Below are 20,913 nucleotides of genomic sequence, written 5' to 3' on the forward strand. Positions count from 1 at the left end.
ATTCCCTTCCTTTCACTAAGGCTGCTCTGTGATTTAATATGAGCACAGCTGATCTTTTACTTCAAATTCCATGTTCCATGACAGACCAAAAGTATGTCAATCTCAGCTTCAAGTATATTTAAGATCCAATTGAATTGTAGCCAAAAAGAGAAAATGGTCCTCACACTGACCCTTAGGGAGTAGCACCATCTTCCAGCCTCCAGTTTGAAAAACAAACATTTACCATGTCTTGCTGTTTTCTGTCCTTTAGCCAATTTCTGATTCAATTGGACAACCCCACCAATATCACGGGTTAAATTTTGTTATCCCTTTATTTGTTAAGCTGCCAAATGTTTTCTTAAAATCTTGTTATGATCATAATGGAGACCATTAACTCTTTAAAATAATATGAAATCCCAGTCATTAAGTAAAAGAATTCCATATATGACATTTCACATCTTGATGTAAAATTGAACAAGAGTTAAACAAAGCAAGTATACAAACCTAACACTATATTTCTTCACCATTTATTCCTCACACATCTCCACTAAATACATCCTCTTCTGCTTTGTTTTCACTTGCTAAGCCTAGCAAAAGCATTCTATATTCATCACTTTAAATATGGTCTTTATTTAGTCCAGAATCTTCTGGAACAGCCTTTTATTTTTAAATGGGGACATCAAGATGGCTGTCATGCATCAGCTGGCATTTGTGAAACATTCAGTTCTGCTATGACATGCGTTTCATCAACGTGAATTGGGCACAATGCAATTTAGGAATGTATACTGCTACTTGGAGAACGTGAACATTCCTCACCTGTATTGGCTATAGCGTGATTCCGGTCCCATTGATTTAAATGGTGCTGCTAGTACATGATTTTCTTATAATGTGGAATCACACTGAATGGAACAATTGCATTATATCAGAACTGACTGGAGATGCGAAGATTACATAAGGTGTGGAGAAATTTTTAATTGATTTACTGAGATGGGGCAACCTCATGAATAGACATTTCAAGACAAAACTCATCTGGAGAACTCCTAACTTGGACTGATGAGCAAACAGATGTCCCCTAATGTTGTTGACCTTGTGGTTAGTTTCTATTGTTGGTTTGTAATTTGTGCCTAACATGTTGAAGACAAACACAAGATGCTTCTTCAATGTCCCTGACATTTTGTACTCCCATAAAATTTTCTCCTCTCTACTTTTAAGGGATTAATAATTAAGTTAGCATCATATCTTCTTTTTGCATACTTGTCAAGTTATTTATAATCTGAATTTATATTCCTGTCTAACTTATTCTTTATTTTCCATTTTTATTAGCATTCTGCACCTTTTTCTGGTTCCAAGAACTCTCCCAATTCTCAAGTTTACCACTATACTCTTAATCCAAAATTATCTTCAACCTCCCAGTAAACCATAGATGAATCTTAAGTTTCTTTTTATTTTGATTGGAATGTAAGCTTGTTGAACATTTTGAATCATTTCCTTAAATTATGCAATCTGTTTAATTACCATCATATCTTTTAATCTATTCAAACAATCAACCACAATTTGCTCTCCCCTTATACTCAGGTGGTTAGCTTTCAAGGTTCTTGCTTGAGACTTGGTGAAATCATTCCCAAACCTGGTATGGAATTCAGCTGTATTTAAGTAGTTCATTCTGTGAGAAATTCAAATAATGTCTTGCTGAATTATCTCTCCAGTATTTTAATTACTATTTGTGGGTCTGGATACTACTCCCAGGTTCTCTGATGCTTGCTACATTTTCGCCTCCATGTGCATTAGTTTAAATTCCTGATATTCAAGATCCTTTATCACTCCTGTTTACTTACAGCCTTTACCACCAGGGATACTCCACCTCCTTTCCCATCCTGTCTGTCTGTTCAAAATGTTACATAAGCTGGAACACTTATTTCCAAGCCTGTCCTTTACTACTATGTCTCTTTATCGGGCGATTATATTTCAACTGTTACCACATTTGTGCCATTTGTTAATTGATCTTAATATAAATGCTTCCAACTTTCAGAGACAGAGCTTTCTTAAAAAAGAAATAATTCTTCTTATGGATTTCATTGCTGACCATTTAACTCTCTGCCTTTCCTATTTAGCTTGCCTTTACCCAAATCACTACAATGCTTTGACCTCTCTCTCTCTTTGGATTTAAAATCTCCCTTCATCTGACCTCTTATTGTTCTTTAAAGCCAAGCTTGTCCTTTTTCATAATTATTGTTGCATTCTTATCATCTTCACACTCATCTTTTGATTATTTACAGCATTCAGAACTGATGCATGATGATACCGGAGTACAAGACACTGAGACCCACTCCACTTCAGCTTGGTCAACTGAAGCAGCATTTCTGTCAATACCATTTATCACTCAATCATTTGGGACTGAAATCGGACTTGCCCTAAATGACAAATCAGAGTATTTAATCACAAACAGTAAAGCATGAAAAGTCTATTTACACATTTGATTAATAAATCATCTTGACCAATTGCAGCATTTCTCCTGATGAAAGCATTCTGACTTGTTGGACAAGCTGTAAATTTGTCTCTTTTCAGTCTAAACTACATTTGTTTCTTTTAATATCATGATATAATTTGAAGTAGAGTCCTGTCATCCACTGGGCATTGTCAAACATTGCTACAGTTACATTGTAGTCACAGTCCTTGGAACGTTTGGTCATTGAGAACCAGAGCAGCTCATATTTCTGTTTGAAATCCACTCTGCTGAAACATAGTGTGTAACATCACTACACAAGTCATTGGACAAAATGCAACAGATGGAGGATGGTTAGGAAATACAAATTATTTCTTCAGCCTCGTGCAGTGACTGACGGATAGCTGCATAGTATGAATTGAGTGTAGAAAATTAATCATAGGTATATTCATCTGCAAGGCTAAAGTGTGACTGACCAAAAAAACTCCCCAGTCCTCTGTATTTTAGCCGGGAATAGGGGGCCTCATTATGTCAAGCCTTCCCAGGTACTCCAGTTACACATTCATTAGTCTACATCCCTCCCCTACCTTCATAATATGACAGGCTGTACTGTGATTTGTGCAGTCATGTTACACACTATGTTTCAGCAGAGTGGATTTCAAACAGAAATATGAGCTGCTCTGGTTCTCAATGTACAAAAATTCCTACGTTTGATGCCAAGGACTGAGAATACAATGTAACTGTAGCAATGTCTGACAATGCTCAGTGGAAGACAGGATCTACTTCAAACTATATCATGATGGGAAAAGAAAAAAAAAGTGGTTTAGACTGAAAAGAGGCAAAATCAGAGCTTATCATTAAGAAATTTTTTCATACAACATATGGAGTGGATATAAAAATCAGAATCATTAAAAAAAGCTGGACTTTGTGATGAGAAGTATTTTACACAATGACATGATCAGGTGATTTGAAATAATTGCTTTTTAATTTTCTTTGCAGAATTTGATGTAAACTCTCTTCCAGAAGTTCCATAAAAAGTACATAAAAACAAAACATCAAATTAAAAGTTGCAGAGTAATGGGTTTTAAAATAAGCACAAAGCGACTTCAAGGTTGCAATCTAATCTTGGTTGGAATATATGTCTCTCGTGGTTCAAGATGTAATCTGACCCTTCAGTGAAAATATTGCCTTGAACTCATTCCAAGGTCATGAAAACCCAGTATAAAATAAACAACTGCTTCAGTTTTTCTGTTTCCCACACTATTCGTCACTCTTCAAGCCAAGTAGCCACTAGATCAGAATCAGAACCCTGTCTGCAGGAGGTGCACAAAACCAATGTTCCTACACCTGCTAACTTAATTTTCTTCTCTTACTTAGCCACACCATCCTGAATTTCGATGCTTTCCTTCTGTTGAAACATGTCAAAGGCACAACCCAGTGGTATGGGAGGAAACCAGAAAAAGTATAGGTACTCTGTCCAGGGAGAGAGACCAGGAAAGCAAGCCAAAGCTTGAACAGAGATGGATTGAGGAGGAGAAGACAAGAACTTCAGGGAAGGAATTCCCAAGTCTATGAAGCAAGTGGCTGAGGCCATGCTGCTAACTTGGGAACAGGAAAGGGGTATGGTGAACGCTTGAGAAAAATGAAGGGGTGTGGTAGATAACAAGGTATTATTGGCCAGACTCAGGGAAAAAGGTTGCTGGTGGGGAACAGGGAGAATTTTCAAGGAAGTTTAGCAGCGAACAAATCCATGAAGAATGAGCAATTTAAATTAGGACGTTTTGAGGGACTGGGAGCCAATGTGGACAGTGATGAAGAATAAAATGGATACACAAGAGTCAACACTACAGAATACAGGCAGGAGAAGGCTCAATAATTTGAAGTTTATAGAGAATGCAGGATAGGGAACAGGTCTGGAGTTTGGTGGAGTGATCATGTTCAGAGGTGACGAAGCTGCAAAATGTCAGAAGTAAGAGATGAGGCTGGTGATGTCTTAGAGATGGAAACAGTGAAGTAGTGTTTCCAGAGATCAGAAGCTCAGCCCCAGATTGAATAGGACACTATGGTTGCAAACAGCTCGATTAAATTTGACACACCGGTCAGGGAGAGGAAAGGCAATGGTGGCAAGAATATCATGTGGGCAAAGACAATAATTTTGATCTTTCTAATAACACCATAAGAAAATTAGATTACCTACACTATGGAAACAGGCCCTTTGGCCCAACAAGTCCACACCAACCACCCAGACATACCCCTGATTAATGCACCTAGCACAATGGGCAATTCACTTGACCTGCACATCTTTGGATTGTGGGAGAAAACCAGAGCAGCCGGAGAAAACCCACACAGACACGGGGAGAATGTGCAAACTCCACATAGACAGTCGCCGGAGGCTGGAACTGAACCCGGGTCCCTGGCACTGTGAGGCAGCAGTGCTAACCACTGAGCCACTGTGCCACCAAAGAAATAGGAACAGGAGTAGGCCACTCAGCTTGAGCTTGCTCTACCATTCAGTAGAATTGTGGCTGATCCAAGCTTCCTCACGTACACTTTCCTGCCCTTTCCCTAACCCTTGATTCCTTTACTGATCAAGAATCTACGTAGCTTAGTCTGAAATATACATAAGAACTCTGCCCCCAAACTTTCTGTGGCAAGGAGTTCCAAAGGTTTACAATCCCCCGAGAGAAGAAATCTGCACCCCTCTACTCTTAAACTATGCCTCTGGTCGTAGATTTTCTCAAAAGGGGACACACCCTTTCTGCATTGATTCAGTCAAGCTCCTTAAGAATCCATGTACAGTGTGACAAAGTTTTTTTAAAATTAATCCACAGGATGTGAGTGTTGCTGACCAGGCCAACACTTATTGCCCATCTCCAACTGACCAGAGAATAGTTAAGAGTCAGCCAAACCGCTGTCACATGTTGGCCAGACCAGGTGAGGAGAGTTTCTTCCCTGAAGGACGTTCGTGATCCAGATGGGTTTTTAATGACAACTGACATAGTTAGATGGTCGCAATCAGAGTAACTGTCGCATTCAGATGTTTTGTTGAATTCAAATTCCACCATTTACCATCGTGGGATTCAAACCCATGTCCTCATATCACTAGCCTGGAGGTTCTGGATCAGTAGTCCAATGACTTTACTACTGCACCATCTGTTACAGCTATTCCAAGTTCAGATGTTGGTCAAAGCTTGAGGAATTGGGAGATATAGGATGGGCAGATGATTATGTGAAAGGCAACTTCATACTCTTTTGGTGATATTGTGATACAGCAGCAAGCAGATGAAACAGCAGTGCACCAAGAACATGTCCTTTAGCATCACAGAAATGATAGTGCAGGGGTGGAAAATTGATAGAAGTGATTGGATACCTAAGTGCAGAACCTGCTGGGTAACAAAGGCAAGGTGTTGAGGATGATGTGGTCAATCATTTCAAAAGCAGCAAACAAGCTGAATACAGAAAATATATCACAGTCACAGGGAATGTCTTTTGTGACTTTGACTAGGGCCACAGTGAATATCTAAAGAGCACGATATACTTGCACAGATTATACGTACAAAGAAGAGTTTTATATATATTTCATTTGTTAAAACATACCACATCGCTTTTAATCGTGAAAACTCGATCAGCAAGACTCTCGAGAGCAATCCATTTTACTGGCATCTTCGCGATCCGACCCTGTCTGTAATAGTCCCCGCTGTAAATCTTCTTGGATAAACCAAAGTCTGCCACACATACTGTCATATCAGTACGTAACCTGTTCAATTATTACATAAATAAACAGTTTAAACGTTTCTATGATGGCACTTTTGGAATCAATAACAACTGTCTAACTAACTCAGTAGTGGAAGATGCAAATGCTGAGAGCGGCTATGAAGAGAAATTGGCCCTCACGGAATTCTTAATGAACAGCCTTGAAGCAGGACCCAGTGGGTATAGCTGCGGCTCAGTTGATAGCACCTCTGGGAGGTTCTGGGTCCAAGTCTGACTCTGGGACTTGGGCATAAAATTCAAAACTAAGTCTCTAGTGTAATATTGAGGATGTGTTGCACTGCCAGTGTGAGATCTTTCAGATGCCACATAAAGCCAAGGCCACCTGCATTCCCAAACAAATATGATGAATTCCAAAGGTATATTTCAAAAAAGTGCAGAGGAGAGTTGTACCCACTGTTCTGGCCAATATTTATCCTTCAACCAACATATTTTTAAAAATTGAGTCGATTTTACATTATACATTTTGCTCTGTACAAATTGACTGTTCTGTTTTGTCCATTTCATGAGCACCGTACTTCAAAATTATTGCACAGAATTTTAATGGCGCAGAAGGAGGCCATTCAGCCCATTGTGCCTACACAGATTCTATTACCTCATGCCAAGCCCTGCACACCATTTCTATCCAACTAATCATCTAACTCCCTCTTGAATGCCTCATTTCATTGTAAACCAATTTGAAAGATCCTGTGGCTGTGAAAAGTGCTATGTCCAAGAATGAAACCCCTTCCATTCTTTCAGTGATCAGAAGTACTCTATCACATATTTTTGGATTGAAGGAGTAAACAAAAAAAATGGAGGACAGGAAAAAGGAACAAGAAAATAATCACAAATCTGAAGTAAATAAGATTTATGCTTCCCCCTTAGCTGGAAGGTTTGCTGGGTTACATTTTGTATGTTTGAAGGACCGCTTTTACATGATGCATGACTTGAAAGCACCTTTGTAATAACACTGTGTCTGCTGCTAATACTTCTGCAAGCCAATTCAGTTAAAGGACACCCTCAATGTGTAATAGTCATGTGACTATCAGGAACTTATCTGCAACTAAATGAGCTACTGGAATAAAAGCAGTGTGTTAATCAGCAAGAGAATCATTTTCATAAAATGTTGCAATTCAGAAGCTTGTGAAGGATTTGGAAAAGGGTCAATGTTTTTAAAGTTCAAGGCAAAAAGCCACAGCAGCAGTTACTTTGATTCCTCAGCACAGAGTTGGCACTGCTTAAAAATAGAATTGAAGATTATAAACAATCATTCCACATATGAATGAAAGAAACATAAGTAAAAACTGGTCTGCCAGTCTAGATTTTATAAACATGAGGGGAAGGATCAGGCAGCAGTGAAGGGTAAAGGGACCATATCTAAACATACACACCCACAAAGGAACACAGGCATGATAACCTTTACTCACATGCAGTTTCTGGCTGCTAGATCTCTGTGCAGGAAATTCCTGTTGCTGAGGTATTCCATCCCATTGGCAATGTCGATCATGAATTTTAGCAAAGTCTGTTGTGGAAAATACTGGAAAACAAATTTCACAGCAAATGGTTTACATCAGCAACAGTGTTCTTAATATTTGTTTTAAAAATCCAGAGAGACTTCACTGTAAGACGTAAGAGCCGAAGTACGGATATTTGGCCCATCGAATCTGTTCTGCCTTTCAATGGCTAATCTGATCATCTCCAACTCCACTTTCCTGTCTCTTTTCCTTAAACCTCGATTCCCTTGCTGATAAAAGAAAGCAATCTATCTCAGCCTTGAATTTACCTCATGATGCAACCTCAACATTCCTCTGTGGTTAAAAATTTCACAGAATCAATGCCCTCTGATGGAGGAAATTCCTCCTCATTTCTCTCCCAACTGGCAACCCACTTACTCTGAGATTACCCCCTTTGGTCTTAGGGTCTCCCCCTGGGGAAACAACCTCTCAGCATCACTCTCTAGTCTACTAGGACTGCCTCCAATGCCAGTAAAGCTTTCATCAGATCAGTGGGCCAAAATTGTTCGAAGTATTCTAAGTGGGGTCTAACTATAACATTGGAGAAAGTGAGTACTGCAGAAGCTGGAGATCAGAGTCAAAAAGTGCGCCGCAGGAAAAGCACAGCCAGTCGGGCAGCATCCGAGGAGCAGGAGAGTTGAAGTTTTCCTCATGAAGTACTTATGCTCAAAACATTGACTCTCCTGCTCCTCAGCTGCTGCCTGACCAGCTGTGGTTTTTCAGCGCCACATGTTTTGACTGTAACTAGAAACTTGTACAGTTTAGCAATACCTCCCTATTTTTATTCTCTATTCTGTTTGAAGTAAATGCGAACATTCCATTTGCCTTGTCAGCTACTTGGATATGAGCTTTTTTTTTATTTATGCACAAGGACTGCCAAATCCCTTTATGCTTCAGCTTTCTGCACTTTTTCTATTTAAACAATATTTAGCTCCTCTTTCTTCCTGTCAAAGTGCATGACTTCACATTTTCCCACATACTCCTCTATAGACTTTGTCTCATCCTTACCACTTGCCTTTCCCACCTATTTTGTGTCATCCACAAACTTTGTGATAATACATTGACTTCCACCATCCAAGTCATTAAACTATATCACAGATAATTAGGTGTCCAGCACTGATTTCTGTGGCAGTCGAGATGTGTTATAAAATGAAACTTCGGCGCACAGCCGCTTAACAAGATATTAAGGTAGGACGCCAAGAGTTTGGTCAAAGAACATGTTCAAAACATAAATCCAAATCACAAGCAGATTAGCCTTGATCTCACTTAATGGTGGGGTAGGATTGAAGCACTACTTATGCTCCTATTTAGTAAACTTGTGTGTTGTCTTAAAAGAGGAAAGAGAGGTTGAAACAGAGAGTTTATGGAGGGAATTTCAGTGTTTCATGCCTGAGTAGTTGAAGCCACAACCATCAAATGTGGAGCAAGTTAACTCATTGCCCAGTGTGAGAAGACAGCAGCTATCTCAGATCATCATGGGATACTATAGTAGGCTGCAAAGATAGAACCATGGAGTCATTTCACAACAAGGATGTGCAGATATATCAGTTAGATGTTTTTTCATGAAAAAGCCTGAAATCAATTGGTCCCACCTCCTTTGGGACATTTGAGCATAATAAGTGCTGGCAACTAGTTGATGCACGGACCCTAAGGCAGCATTCGATAAGAATTTTAGATCAACCCTGTTTGTGCCCTCGGCCTTTTTCAATCCTCCTTTGCCATGTTTTTCAAACAGTTTATTTACTATACGATATGATCCAGACTGTCGCTTAAACAAGCAGCGCACAGAGAACTTCCTGGAAGTACATTAATGAGTTTTATGACGTCATTGCCTTCCAAACTGGCACAATGGCGATATTCAGGACAAGTGCTTCTTTACTCACATCAGCATTTTCTTCGAGCCTCGAGCGCAGTAGGAAGCTGTGCAAATCCCCATATTTCATAAATGGGAGGATGACCATTGGCTTTGGAATTGGCTCCCTGGAACTCAGCTCCAAGCAAACAGCTAAATCAAAGTACAAACAAATTTACTTAGATCTCCTCACTTACTGCACACAAACTTTCTTCTAATTGGCAACCAATGTTCAGTAAACTTCAATGAATCTGCAATCCAGAATTTTCTTTCACGTTTCTACAAACTTTTGTAGATAGTTAATTTTCAGGTTATTGTCACATTTGAAGGGCAATCGTTTGGGGAGGCGGTGCCATAGTGGTAATATTACTGAACTAGTAATCTGGTAATCCCAGCCTCAAATGAGCTGGGGACATGGATCCAAATCTCACCTTGGCAGATAGTGACATTAATCTGGAATTAAAAATGCTAGCCTAATGGTGAGCATGTCACCACTATCAATTGTAATTAAAAACTTTAGGGAAGGAAGCTAGTCTGTGTTTTCAGACTCACAGCAATGTAGCCCAGCAAGATACTTCATTCCAGGGCAATTGGCGATGAACAATAAATGTCACATCCCAGAAACAAATAAGGAAAGGACTATAAACATTCAAGTATTTACCAAAATTACAGCAAGGTGCAAGGTGGCTGAAAAATTTCAACCATTATGTACTTTCTTCCAATCCAGGCTATTAAGAAAGAACTGTATGCCCTCCCTAATGGTAGGTATGATGGTGGGGTGACATTTAATCAATAAAGGCAGAGACACTGGTCTCCAAACCAATTACATCTACGTTGGCAAAGCCTAGGAATTGTGAAGAGGTGCCTACTGAGAGCTATTTGACTGCCCTTGCTGACAATCACTTCTCCCTTGTGGCTCCCTCTTGCCCCCACGCTCCCTCTCCAATCACTATTGGTGTGGTATCTAGTAATTATCCACTGCCTCAGGTATGTTATTAAAAAAAATCTTATACATGGGATATGGATGATGCTGGTTGGATTAATTTCTAACCCTCAGTTACCCCTTGAAATCACTGGCTTGGTGAGGCAATCAAAGAGGGCAATTAAGAGTTGAACCACATTGCTGTAGATCTGAAGTCATATGTAGTCCACATCGAGTAATGATGGCAGGTTTTCTTCTGGAAGGGATATTAATTAACCAGATGGGTCACCGTTATTCTAGCTTTTAATTTCAAATTTTATTGAATTTAAATGCTGCCATCTGCAGTGGGGGTCCATTTTCCTAGAACTGGATGGTTCTGGGTTACTACTCCGATGACATTGCCACGATGTCACCTTCTTCCCTCTTCATTCTAAAGGGTGATCCTGACAGACATGTACAATGCTGCTGAGCTGCTTCCTTCCTACATTTTGAGAACAAAAGCTTTATCATTAATTATAAACCAAGAATCCTGCATTGAAAATATCAGTGCTAAAATGATGAGAATATACTGCAACCTCAGCGATAGTGGCCTTATCCTGCTGGAAAGACATGAGTGATCATTGAGAGTCTCAAAATCCCTTTTGAATAGGTTTTTAAACAAACTTTCTAGGTCACATTTCAAATTGAAGTATTTCTAATATATTTTAATAAGTTCTGTCAATATTTGCTCCTCAATTGCACATGCCTGACTGAGATCAAGTTTATTACTGTTCGATAAAGGGTGTGCTGTCAACTCCAATTCTGCTGCATTTTGAAAGCAATGTTTATTTTAAATGTATTAAAATCAATGATAATGGGAAACTCTCCATCTGGAAAATCCAAGTCAAGCTCTCATAATTGGTCTTAACTGGCTTCTAAATTACTCTAATAGGCTACCTGCCATTCATGTAAGCATACTCAGTCCAAAATTGGTCTTCAGCAAAATGTCCCAGCCGTGGCTGTTGCTGACAAAGAGGTGTGCCAAATGAAATTAAGGGCTGCCCATTTTGTTTTTGCCCTTAATCAGGGAAACAATTTTGTTCTTGAAATCTATTATGATACTGCTTCTGTTGAACAGTCCTCTGATTTGCAAAAGTAAAGCTCATACATGACCACGACCAATGCCCAATGGGGAATGGAGCCAATGACAAGCCCGATTCATAGTTCAATTCAAAATTACAAATGCTGTATGAAATGCATTTAAAACCATGTACATTTTTTGTGACAATGAGTATGTATGAAAGAAAGATTGATCCTACCTAACAATTTAATGACATTTGGGTGATCAAAATCCTTCATGCAAGCTGCTTCACTCAGGAATTCTTCAATCTCCCTTTGTGAGAAGTTGTCCACTAGAAAAAACAGGATGGTTTTATTTCCACAATGAAGTATTGTTTCTCTTTCAGAAGAGTCAGAATGATACTGGAAAAACAGTAAAATATTTGGCTTGAGTTCAATGTGTAGAACAACAACTTACATCCAAAGATGCAACTGAGCTTAGTCAATTGTTCTGGGAACTCGGCTTTTTATTTACAAATGTAATGTGAGCCATTCTTCAGGAAGGCACCGGGGGAATACTGTATTGTCAGAAATGCTGCTCTTTAAAATGAGACATTGAACTCTTTGTTAAATTATCCTGATGTACAGTGCTCTCAGTATCTGAGCCAACACTCCACCTCAAGAACTGTGCAAAACACTGGCCATTCAGCACAAAATTGTTGGTCATCCACAGAGCAGCAGCAATTGCACTTCAATATAGTTCATTATGATTTTATTCACCAGCCTGATTCACTGAAGAGAGGACTGTACTATAAGGAGAGATTGAACAGACTGGGCCTGTACAAAATGTATGTAATTCTTAAGGGACCAATGCTGGAGAACTTTTGCATTCGCTGGGCAGTCATTAACTAGAGACCATTGTGTAAGTATTTTAGAATGGGGTGGGCGCAGAAAATCTCTTCAAATACTATCTGTTGGTTTCTGCTCATATTCAACTTTACTCAGAGCAACAAGACTCTTGCAAATTTACTTTCAGCTTAACACTAAGTTGGATGGGATATCCGACGTTGTCCACTGTACAGCATTCAATAGCATAGAAATTGTAACTTTTCTCATGGCATCGCGTGTGCAGCCTAATTTTGTCAAACTGCCTTTGCATGCTGCATTCCTGTCTATCTCAACACAGCCAGCCATGCCGTATCCTTTCACCTTACACTCAGCTGTTGCTTTTCTGCCAGGTCCTCCAGTCCCTTATTACTGATTCAATCCCTCGCTCTCACCACTTAGATTGTGCAAAACCTTGGCATTTTTATTTTGGCTGATAATTATGTTTCAAATACCATATCCTATGCTCCATTACCTCACAGTTACAACATTACTAGCACTTGCTCATACCATGTTCTTCATCACACATAAACTCTTCACCATTCCTTCACTGTTTGTAAAGCTCATTTCTCCAATTTATTTCTTGCCTTATCCTCCTCCCACAAATCTCAGCCACCAATGACCAGTCCCACCAACGCTGCTCAGTCACGAACCCCTTTCCTGCTGAATGATACCAGTTCCTGGCTCAACTTGGAGAATTAGAAATGTGTCATCATTTTGAAATCCTCTGCCACCCTGCTCTAACTTAATTTCATGACTCTCAAACTCATCTAAACTCTGTTCATTCCCCTGAATCTAATCTTTGACCATCCCAAATCTTCATCAGTAGTGGGGTTTTTCCACACCCTCATGATGGCTCTGTTGTGGGATAAAATGCAGAGCTCCACTGCTACTGTGGAAAAAGTCCCAACTCACTTGGTCCCCATAAATCTTGATGTGAAGGTGCCGGTGTTGGCCTGGGGTGGATAAAGTTAAAAATCCCACAACACCAGGTTGTAGTCCAACAGATTTATTTGGAAACACCAGCTTTCGAAGCGCTGTTCCTTCATCAAGAGCAGGATGGAGTAGGATCAAAGGCACAGAATTTCTATCTGATGAAGGAGCAGCGCTCTGAAAGCTAGTGCTTCCAAATAAACCTGTTGGACTATAACCTGGTGATGTGTAATTTTTAACTTTGTCCATAAACCTCATTTATCCTCCTCATCACCTTTGAAAACATTCTGAAATTCATGTTTTCAACCTTTTAACTTTATTGACATGTCTTTGTGTTCATTTGTATTTTTCTATCTAAAAATTGCTTGGAACACTGTTGATGTTACAGCAGAGAGTATATATAAATTGGTTCATTCTTTATTTTGGGTTATATATGGCATCAGTGGTATCTTACATTTCATGGTTTTAACAGCTACTTTCTGACTGGTACCATCAGCCTGCTGAATGTGTCCTTCCACTACAGAACCAAATTCCCCTGTAAGAAAAAGGAAATTAAAGATCAGTTAGCTACTGGGTTTCCACATCCAGAATTTAAAACAACTTGATGAAAGATTTTTGAGCTGGAGACACTGCCTTCATATTGGTTCACAGTACTCCACCATATCCCACATGCTACAGATGCAACACATCACCTGCCATGCCAGTTTTCATTTTTCATTCAACTAATTAGATTTCGAGTTTAGAAAGATCACTCAAGGATCACCTGAAATTATACGTAACAACATAATTGGTTAAGCTCTAAATGTGATGCAATACTTCTACAGTACCATCAAAGTCAGAGGGTAGAATTCCTATGGTGAGTAGGTCACTTTCTGACTCACCAAAGCCTGTCTGTCATCTACAAGGCACAAGTCAGGAGTGTGATAAAAAAGTCTCAATTTCCCCTGATGAAAGCAACTCCGACAACTCTTGAAAAAACATGACACCATCCAGGCAAAGCAGCTCACCACAACATTCACTTCCTCTACCATCAACGCTCAAGAGCAGCAGTGTGTACCACCTACAAGATGGTAGAAACCACTACCACTATCATCTATAATGGCAAGGGCAACCAATACATAGGGACACCATCACTTGCAAGTTCCCTTCAAAGTCACTCACCATCTTGACTTGAAAATATATCACTATTCTTTCAATATCACTGGGTCAAAATCCTGGAACTTCCTCTCTAATGGCTTTGAGGGTATATCTACACCAAATGGACTTCAGCTTTCAAGAAAGCAATTCAAGATATTTTCAAATCAGTCTGCTTAGAGCAGGTATTACACACCTCTGGAGAAATAGGACTTGAACCCAGGCTTCCTAGCTCAGAGGTAGGGATACCGTGTGCCATGAAGACCTTTGCAAGAAGGCAGCCCTCAAGGGTAACTACAGATGGGCAATAAAACCCATCTAGATTATTAGTGCCCTTTAGGAAAGGAAATCTGCTGGACTAACCTGATTTGTGACTCCAGACCCACAAAAATCTGATTGGCTCTTAACAGCCCTCTGAAATGGGCTTGCAAGTCAGTCAGGCCCACAGCATTTGTTGTGGGCAATAAACGCTGGCCCAGTCAGCCATATCACATACCATGAATAAAACCAATTCTAGGGACAGAAGAGCACTGTGATTCTGCATTTTGATAGACTTACATGTCACAGGTGGTACAATTTATATGTGCCTTAGCCTATCCTGTATGGCTTCAATATTAGGAGATTTCTGTATACTTCCAGAATAGTCAAACTAATTCAACCATATAACTGTACTTCCACACATATAATCCATCATGATCACTGATAGGTTGAATGGTCTCATTCTGCATGATTCTTGGAAATGAGATATATTTCATCAATGATTTATAATCTTGCAATGTTCATCTTTATAACACTTTTCTAATTAATTCCAGTATTTGTGATTAGGTTTCTATGTATTTTAAAAGATAAAATAAATCGACTTGGTTTGTAACTAAAAGGGAGGAGAAAGTTAATACTGAGTTTTCTTATTTCAGCTAATCTTTCAACAAGTTATGAGAGCTGCCAAAGGAAGTGGTGGAGACTGGTACAATTAAAAAATTTAAAAGGCATCTGGATGGGTATATGAATAGGAAGGGTTTAGGGGAATATGGGCCAAATGCTGGCAAATGGGACTCAGCCAGATTGAGATGTCTGTTCGACAAACTTCTGCATGGCAGACTGCTTAGTAAGGTTAGATCTCATGGTAGCCAGGTATCTAGCCAATTGGATACGAAATTGGCTCGAGGGTAGGAGACAGAGAGTGGTGGTACAGGGTTGCTTTTTGGATTGGAAGCCTGTGACCAGCAGTGTGCCACAAAGATTGGTGCTGGGTCCATTGCTTTTCTTCATTTATATAAATGATTTCGAGGTGAATATAGGAGGCATGATGAGGAAATGTGCTGATGACAGCAAAATAAATACGTGTAGTAGATAGCGAAGAAGATTACCTCAGAATACCTTGTACAGATAGGCCAATGGGCCAGGAGTGGCAGATGGAGTGTAAATTAGATAAATGTGAGGTGTTGTCTTTTGGTAAGGCAAACCAGGACAGGCCTTGTACAGTTAACAGTAAGGACCTGGGAAGTGCTGCCCAAGAAAGAGACCTCAGAGTGCAGTTGCATAGTTCCTTGAAAGTGGAGCTGCAGGTAGAAAGGGTGGCGAAGAAATAATTTGGCATGCTTGCCTTCATTAGTCAGAACATTGAGTACTGGAGTTACGATGTTGTGTTGCAGCTGTACAGGACAATGGAGAGGTCACTTTTGAAATATTATATTTAATTTTGGCAGCCTTTCTAAAGGAAATATGTTGCTAAAGGGAAGGTGATGGCCTAACGGTAATATCACTCTGTTAATCCAGAGAAGCTTGCGAACTTGGGTTCAAATCCCACCATGGCAGTTGGCGGAATTTGAATTCAATAAAAAATTAGCAGTCTAATGATGACCATGAATCCACTGCTGATTGTCAGGAAAACCCATTTGGTTTACTAATATGCTTTACGGAAGGAAACTATGACTCCAAACCCCACACCAGTGTGATGGACTCATAACTGCCTCCTGGGCAATAAATGCCCTCATCTTGTGAATGAATAAAAAACAACTTGATACAGTACAGAAAAAATTTTGCAAGGATATTGATGTAATTGGAGGGTTTGACTTACAGGGAGAGGGTGAATAGAGTGGGTTATTTTCCCTGGAGTGTCAGTAGCTGAAGGGTGACCTTAAAGAAGTTGATAAAATCATCAGAAGAATGGATAGGGCGAATAGCCAAGGTCTTTTCCTCAGGATGGGGAAGTCCATAACTAGACGGCAGAGGATTAAGGTGAGAGGGGAAAGATTTAAAAAGGACCTAGGGGACAACTTTTTCACACAGAATTTCACACATGGTGCATGTATGGAATGAGCTGCCAGAGGAAGTGGTGGAGGCTGGTACAATTACAACATTTAAAAGACACCTGGATGGGTACATGAATAAGAAGGGTTTAGAGGGATATGGGTCAAGTGCTGACAAATTGAACTAAGACAGACACGGATGAGTTAGGCTGAAGGGTCTGTTTCCATGATGTTTGACTCCATGGCTCTATAAGTTGTTTAAAACTTATTTCTATCCTATCAGCTTAATTATTTGAAGCAAAGTGGAATAAAATATTACAAAAAAAATCACAGGTGTATAAGTAAAGAAATCGTGGTTGATATAGATATGACAACAATTACACAGAACGGATTAATGCAGATATATATTCCATGAAGCTGATGATTTCTGCCACAAAGCAGAAGAATGGTGGCAGAAAGATAGAAGTCAAATATGTAAGCAATGCCTGGAACCCTGGATGGCAGACAAACAGCTCATAGCATAGTATTCTGCTCTCATTTTAACATACCATTTATGGAAAGCCTGGGTTTGCAAACATCAGTTCAATTCCTTACCTTCTCCCAGAACTTTACCCAGAGTCAATAGCTTCCTGTCAGTCATTACATCCTGCAGCTTCTCTTTCAGTTCTGCACGAATTCCCAAGCTATCTACTGTGAGAAGAAATCATGGAAAATTATAATCAGTTAATTGAATCACAGTACTTCACAGCACTGTAAGAGTTCTGTGTGGGTGATATGTTTCTCCTAATCTGTTTGATGGTCATCAAAATCACGGCACCAAAATCCATTTCAGAAATTCTAACAGTGTCATTTTTGTACTGTACTGCTTTGCTTTCAGATTTTAATATGAACCATTTCAAAGAAATCACTGCACTACCAGCTGAAGGAATGTTTAAATGAAAAAACCAGGAATTCACTAGTTCAGGGTCACCCTCAACAGGTACAAACAGAGGGACAAGACAATTGGATTAGCTACAATTAGTGTGCATGTGTAAAGGATTTTTCATCTTGTGGGAGAATCTAGAACGAGGGATTGCTGTTTCAAAATAATGGATCACCAATTTAAGACAGATATAAAGAGGAGGATTTTCTCACAGTAGGCTGTCAGTCTTTGGAATTCTAACTCAAAGGCAGTGGAAGCATAGGACTTGAATCTTCTTTAAGGCAGAGACAGTTCGATTCTTGAATGTGCAGCAATCAGGATCTGTGTTAAGCAGACCAGCCAAAAGAGAGGATGAGCCTATGTTTCTGAAACAGGTGAGAAGGTGTGGGGTCCGCAGCTTCATAAAGAGGAGTAGACCTGCCATGAGGAGGGCAGTGACCATGGGCAATAAAAACTGAGGGAGACGGAACATTCAACTTGTTTCTGCCTTTAAAGAGGCTGAAATGTGACATCACAAGAAAACAGGCAAGTGATTGGTGGGTATCTGAGAAGATATTTTCATTTACGGGGGAATCTTGAACCATGGAACATAGTTACAGAAAATGGAAACAGAGGTGCGGAAGAATTTCTTCTCCCAGATGATAGGTGAACACCTGGAATTCTTTGCCTCAGAGAGTAGTGGAGGCTAGATCACTAAAAGTATTCAAAGTGAATGTGGATAGACTTTTCAAAACTCAGGGGGTTGATGGCACATGGGAGAGGTTGAGGCCTGGGAAAGCTCAGCTAGGATCTTGTTGAGTGGTGGGGCAGGGTTGAAGGACTGAATGACCTGCACCACAACCTATCTCTTATGTTGCTATGATAAGCAAGGGTTGCAAGGTAACCCGGGGAGGGTGAGAATGTGAAGTAATCAGATCTACCATGATTTTATTGAATGACAGAGCAAGCTCAAGGGGCTAATTGTCCACGACTGCTTCTGATTCATATGTTCCTATCTCGGCTGGATGATACGAGAAGATGGAAAAGAAAATCCACCAGACAGAGCTCGAATAGTCATGCGATTATCAAGTCCATGTGATAGTGGGGATGAAGCAAACAGCAGCATCTGGAATACCAACACACAGTCTAATAGTCACTTCCTAGCTCACACTTTTGAAACCGAGCCACCAAGCCATAAAAACTGGAATGTTGCTGCCATAACATTGGAAATTTGGGAGCAAGGGGAGAAAATTAGAAAATAAATCAAAATAACTTACATTTTGATTTTGTAGAAAACCCAAGTTATGTTTTGTTGACAGCTTTAAGCCAGTGAATTGTTTAAACACTCACTGAACTATGTGTTGAACGCTGCTGATGATAGATTATCAATTTCCAAGGTCAAATTGATGTGGCTAATTTCAATCTAACATTATTGACAGAAACCTGTTGGGATAGGACCAAATGCCAATTGTCGACTGCAATGTAAAATTGAATGGAGTGTCTGATTTTAAATATCCTGGGAGAAGAGTTAGATTATTACAGAACCAGGATGATGATAAAATTATCCCTAAATTATAAAGACCCTTGAATATTAGAAAAGCACAAAACAGTCAGGGCTGTGGAGACAAGCAACTCTACTCTGTCATTTCTTACAGGCATCTTTGTATTGTTAACTGCAGCCTGTTTTCTGCCAGTAATACTTGACTGTTACAGAATTTTGGTACTACTTCCAAGATCAAAACTGAATGTTTTACAAGTTTGCTATTATTACATAGATTTTAATCTACTTATTTTGAACGTGTTAATTCCTGTGTAAAGCTGACAGAATGTGTGTGTGTAAAGTCTTCACAGACAATCATTTCTATTATTACACCTTTTTCACTTCAAACAAGAAATGAACAGTAAAAGATGGCTCTTACGTGTAACCTCAACCGCTCTCCGTATATAGGTTTTTCTCGCTCTGTACTGGACTGTTGGTTCAGAGAGTTCTCCATCACCAAATGCATTCCTACATTTAACAAATAAATAAGATGATATAGTTAATGAGCAAAACAACACATTAACGTTGTTTAGTTAATTTAGCTCTAGCCTTAACATGTTTGTAAAAGAGTTTGTAAAACTGAAAATATTTCTGAAAAGGAAATGAGCTAATTTCATCCATTTCCTAAGTTTCTCAGTTACATCAATTGATAGAATGTGGGAGCTTGCCCAAGCCTCAAACTATCATGAGAAAATACACAATTTCCCATCTTTCCCATCATGAATGCGAACAGCCTGAGTTATATTCATTGCTCCTACACAAGGGCATGCCCGAGATTGGGAAACTCAGGTGACCTTTGGGTAACTGAGAGCACCTTCTCACTTTCCATTATTCTATTGTGTTATTCTATTGTCGTTCCAAACAATAAGGTATTCTTGAACTGATGCAATATTGTCAGCAAATCAGCTAGTTAGCGGCAAAGTTCACACCCAAATTTTATTTCCTTCAACTCCCACCAGAAAACGACTATAAAGGTAAGAAACATTTCAAAAGTATTACTTCTCCAGCTAGCTCAATCTTTCCTGGCTGCAAAGAAGAGGTAATTCTGCCAGTTATCAGCTGCTTCTGGCAATGGTACACCTCTTTTATCTCAGCATCATTTACAGAGGAAGTAAAGGTAGTTCAAATTATGAATGTTTCAGGCTAGAAAGCTATACAAAGTTAAGTCTGGAAAGGCCATCATGCTGAGGCCGGATCCCTCAAAGACCTGCCCAATTAATCCCACACCACAATCTTGTAACTTTCTCCACTTCAAATAATAACATTCCATTTGGGAAGTTATTTGCAGAGATAAGGATTTTCCATCATTGGTAATGGTTCTGCCACACAACAAGCAGGGAATTTTCCCAACAGCACTGAAGGTTATTCCAAATCCTATAAAAGACCGCTCATTGTTTACGGCTGCTTGGTGCTCTAAAACATATACAGAACTCCCTGGATTCTGTCCTCCTTTAAATCAACGTGTTCAAATGCAGTTGAACCAACATTCAAATATACAGGGATGGTGGGGGCATCTGTCTCCAAAATAATCAAGTTGCCTGGAAAAATTCACTCATGGGGCCAACCAATCAGGAAAATGTCACCCCTCACGTGCATATAATTAGACAGAAAGTAATGGCAAGGAGTTGGTCCTCCAATCATGGTCTGGTTGTCCCCCATGCTTGCTGTGGATTGGCATATTAGTGAGGTAAATAAATACCAGTATTAAGGGAGTTGCTGGGGGAAGATGTGAAGGATTTGCCAAGGATGAAGGATGAAAGATGGAGGATG

The 20,913-nt window shown here is 39.6% G+C and overlaps 1 protein-coding gene across 1 annotated transcript in view; it reads right to left on the reverse strand.

The window, feature by feature from the left end:
- mertka (c-mer proto-oncogene tyrosine kinase a) overlaps positions 1 to 20,913 on the reverse strand; it is a 114,027-nt gene that overhangs the window by 5,275 nt on the left and 87,839 nt on the right. The window contains exons 11-17 of the mRNA XM_060848986.1: positions 19,523 to 19,611; positions 17,297 to 17,392; positions 13,774 to 13,854; positions 11,762 to 11,854; positions 9,573 to 9,694; positions 7,603 to 7,712; positions 6,020 to 6,179 (exon numbers count right to left, since the gene is read on the reverse strand). Of these exons, the coding sequence (XP_060704969.1) occupies positions 6,020 to 6,179; positions 7,603 to 7,712; positions 9,573 to 9,694; positions 11,762 to 11,854; positions 13,774 to 13,854; positions 17,297 to 17,392; positions 19,523 to 19,611 (751 nt within the window). The remainder of the gene's footprint in view (positions 1 to 6,019; positions 6,180 to 7,602; positions 7,713 to 9,572; positions 9,695 to 11,761; positions 11,855 to 13,773; positions 13,855 to 17,296; positions 17,393 to 19,522; positions 19,612 to 20,913) is intronic.

Source organism: Hemiscyllium ocellatum, chromosome 3 (assembly GCF_020745735.1).
Source record: "Hemiscyllium ocellatum isolate sHemOce1 chromosome 3, sHemOce1.pat.X.cur, whole genome shotgun sequence".
NCBI lineage: Eukaryota > Metazoa > Chordata > Chondrichthyes > Orectolobiformes > Hemiscylliidae > Hemiscyllium > Hemiscyllium ocellatum.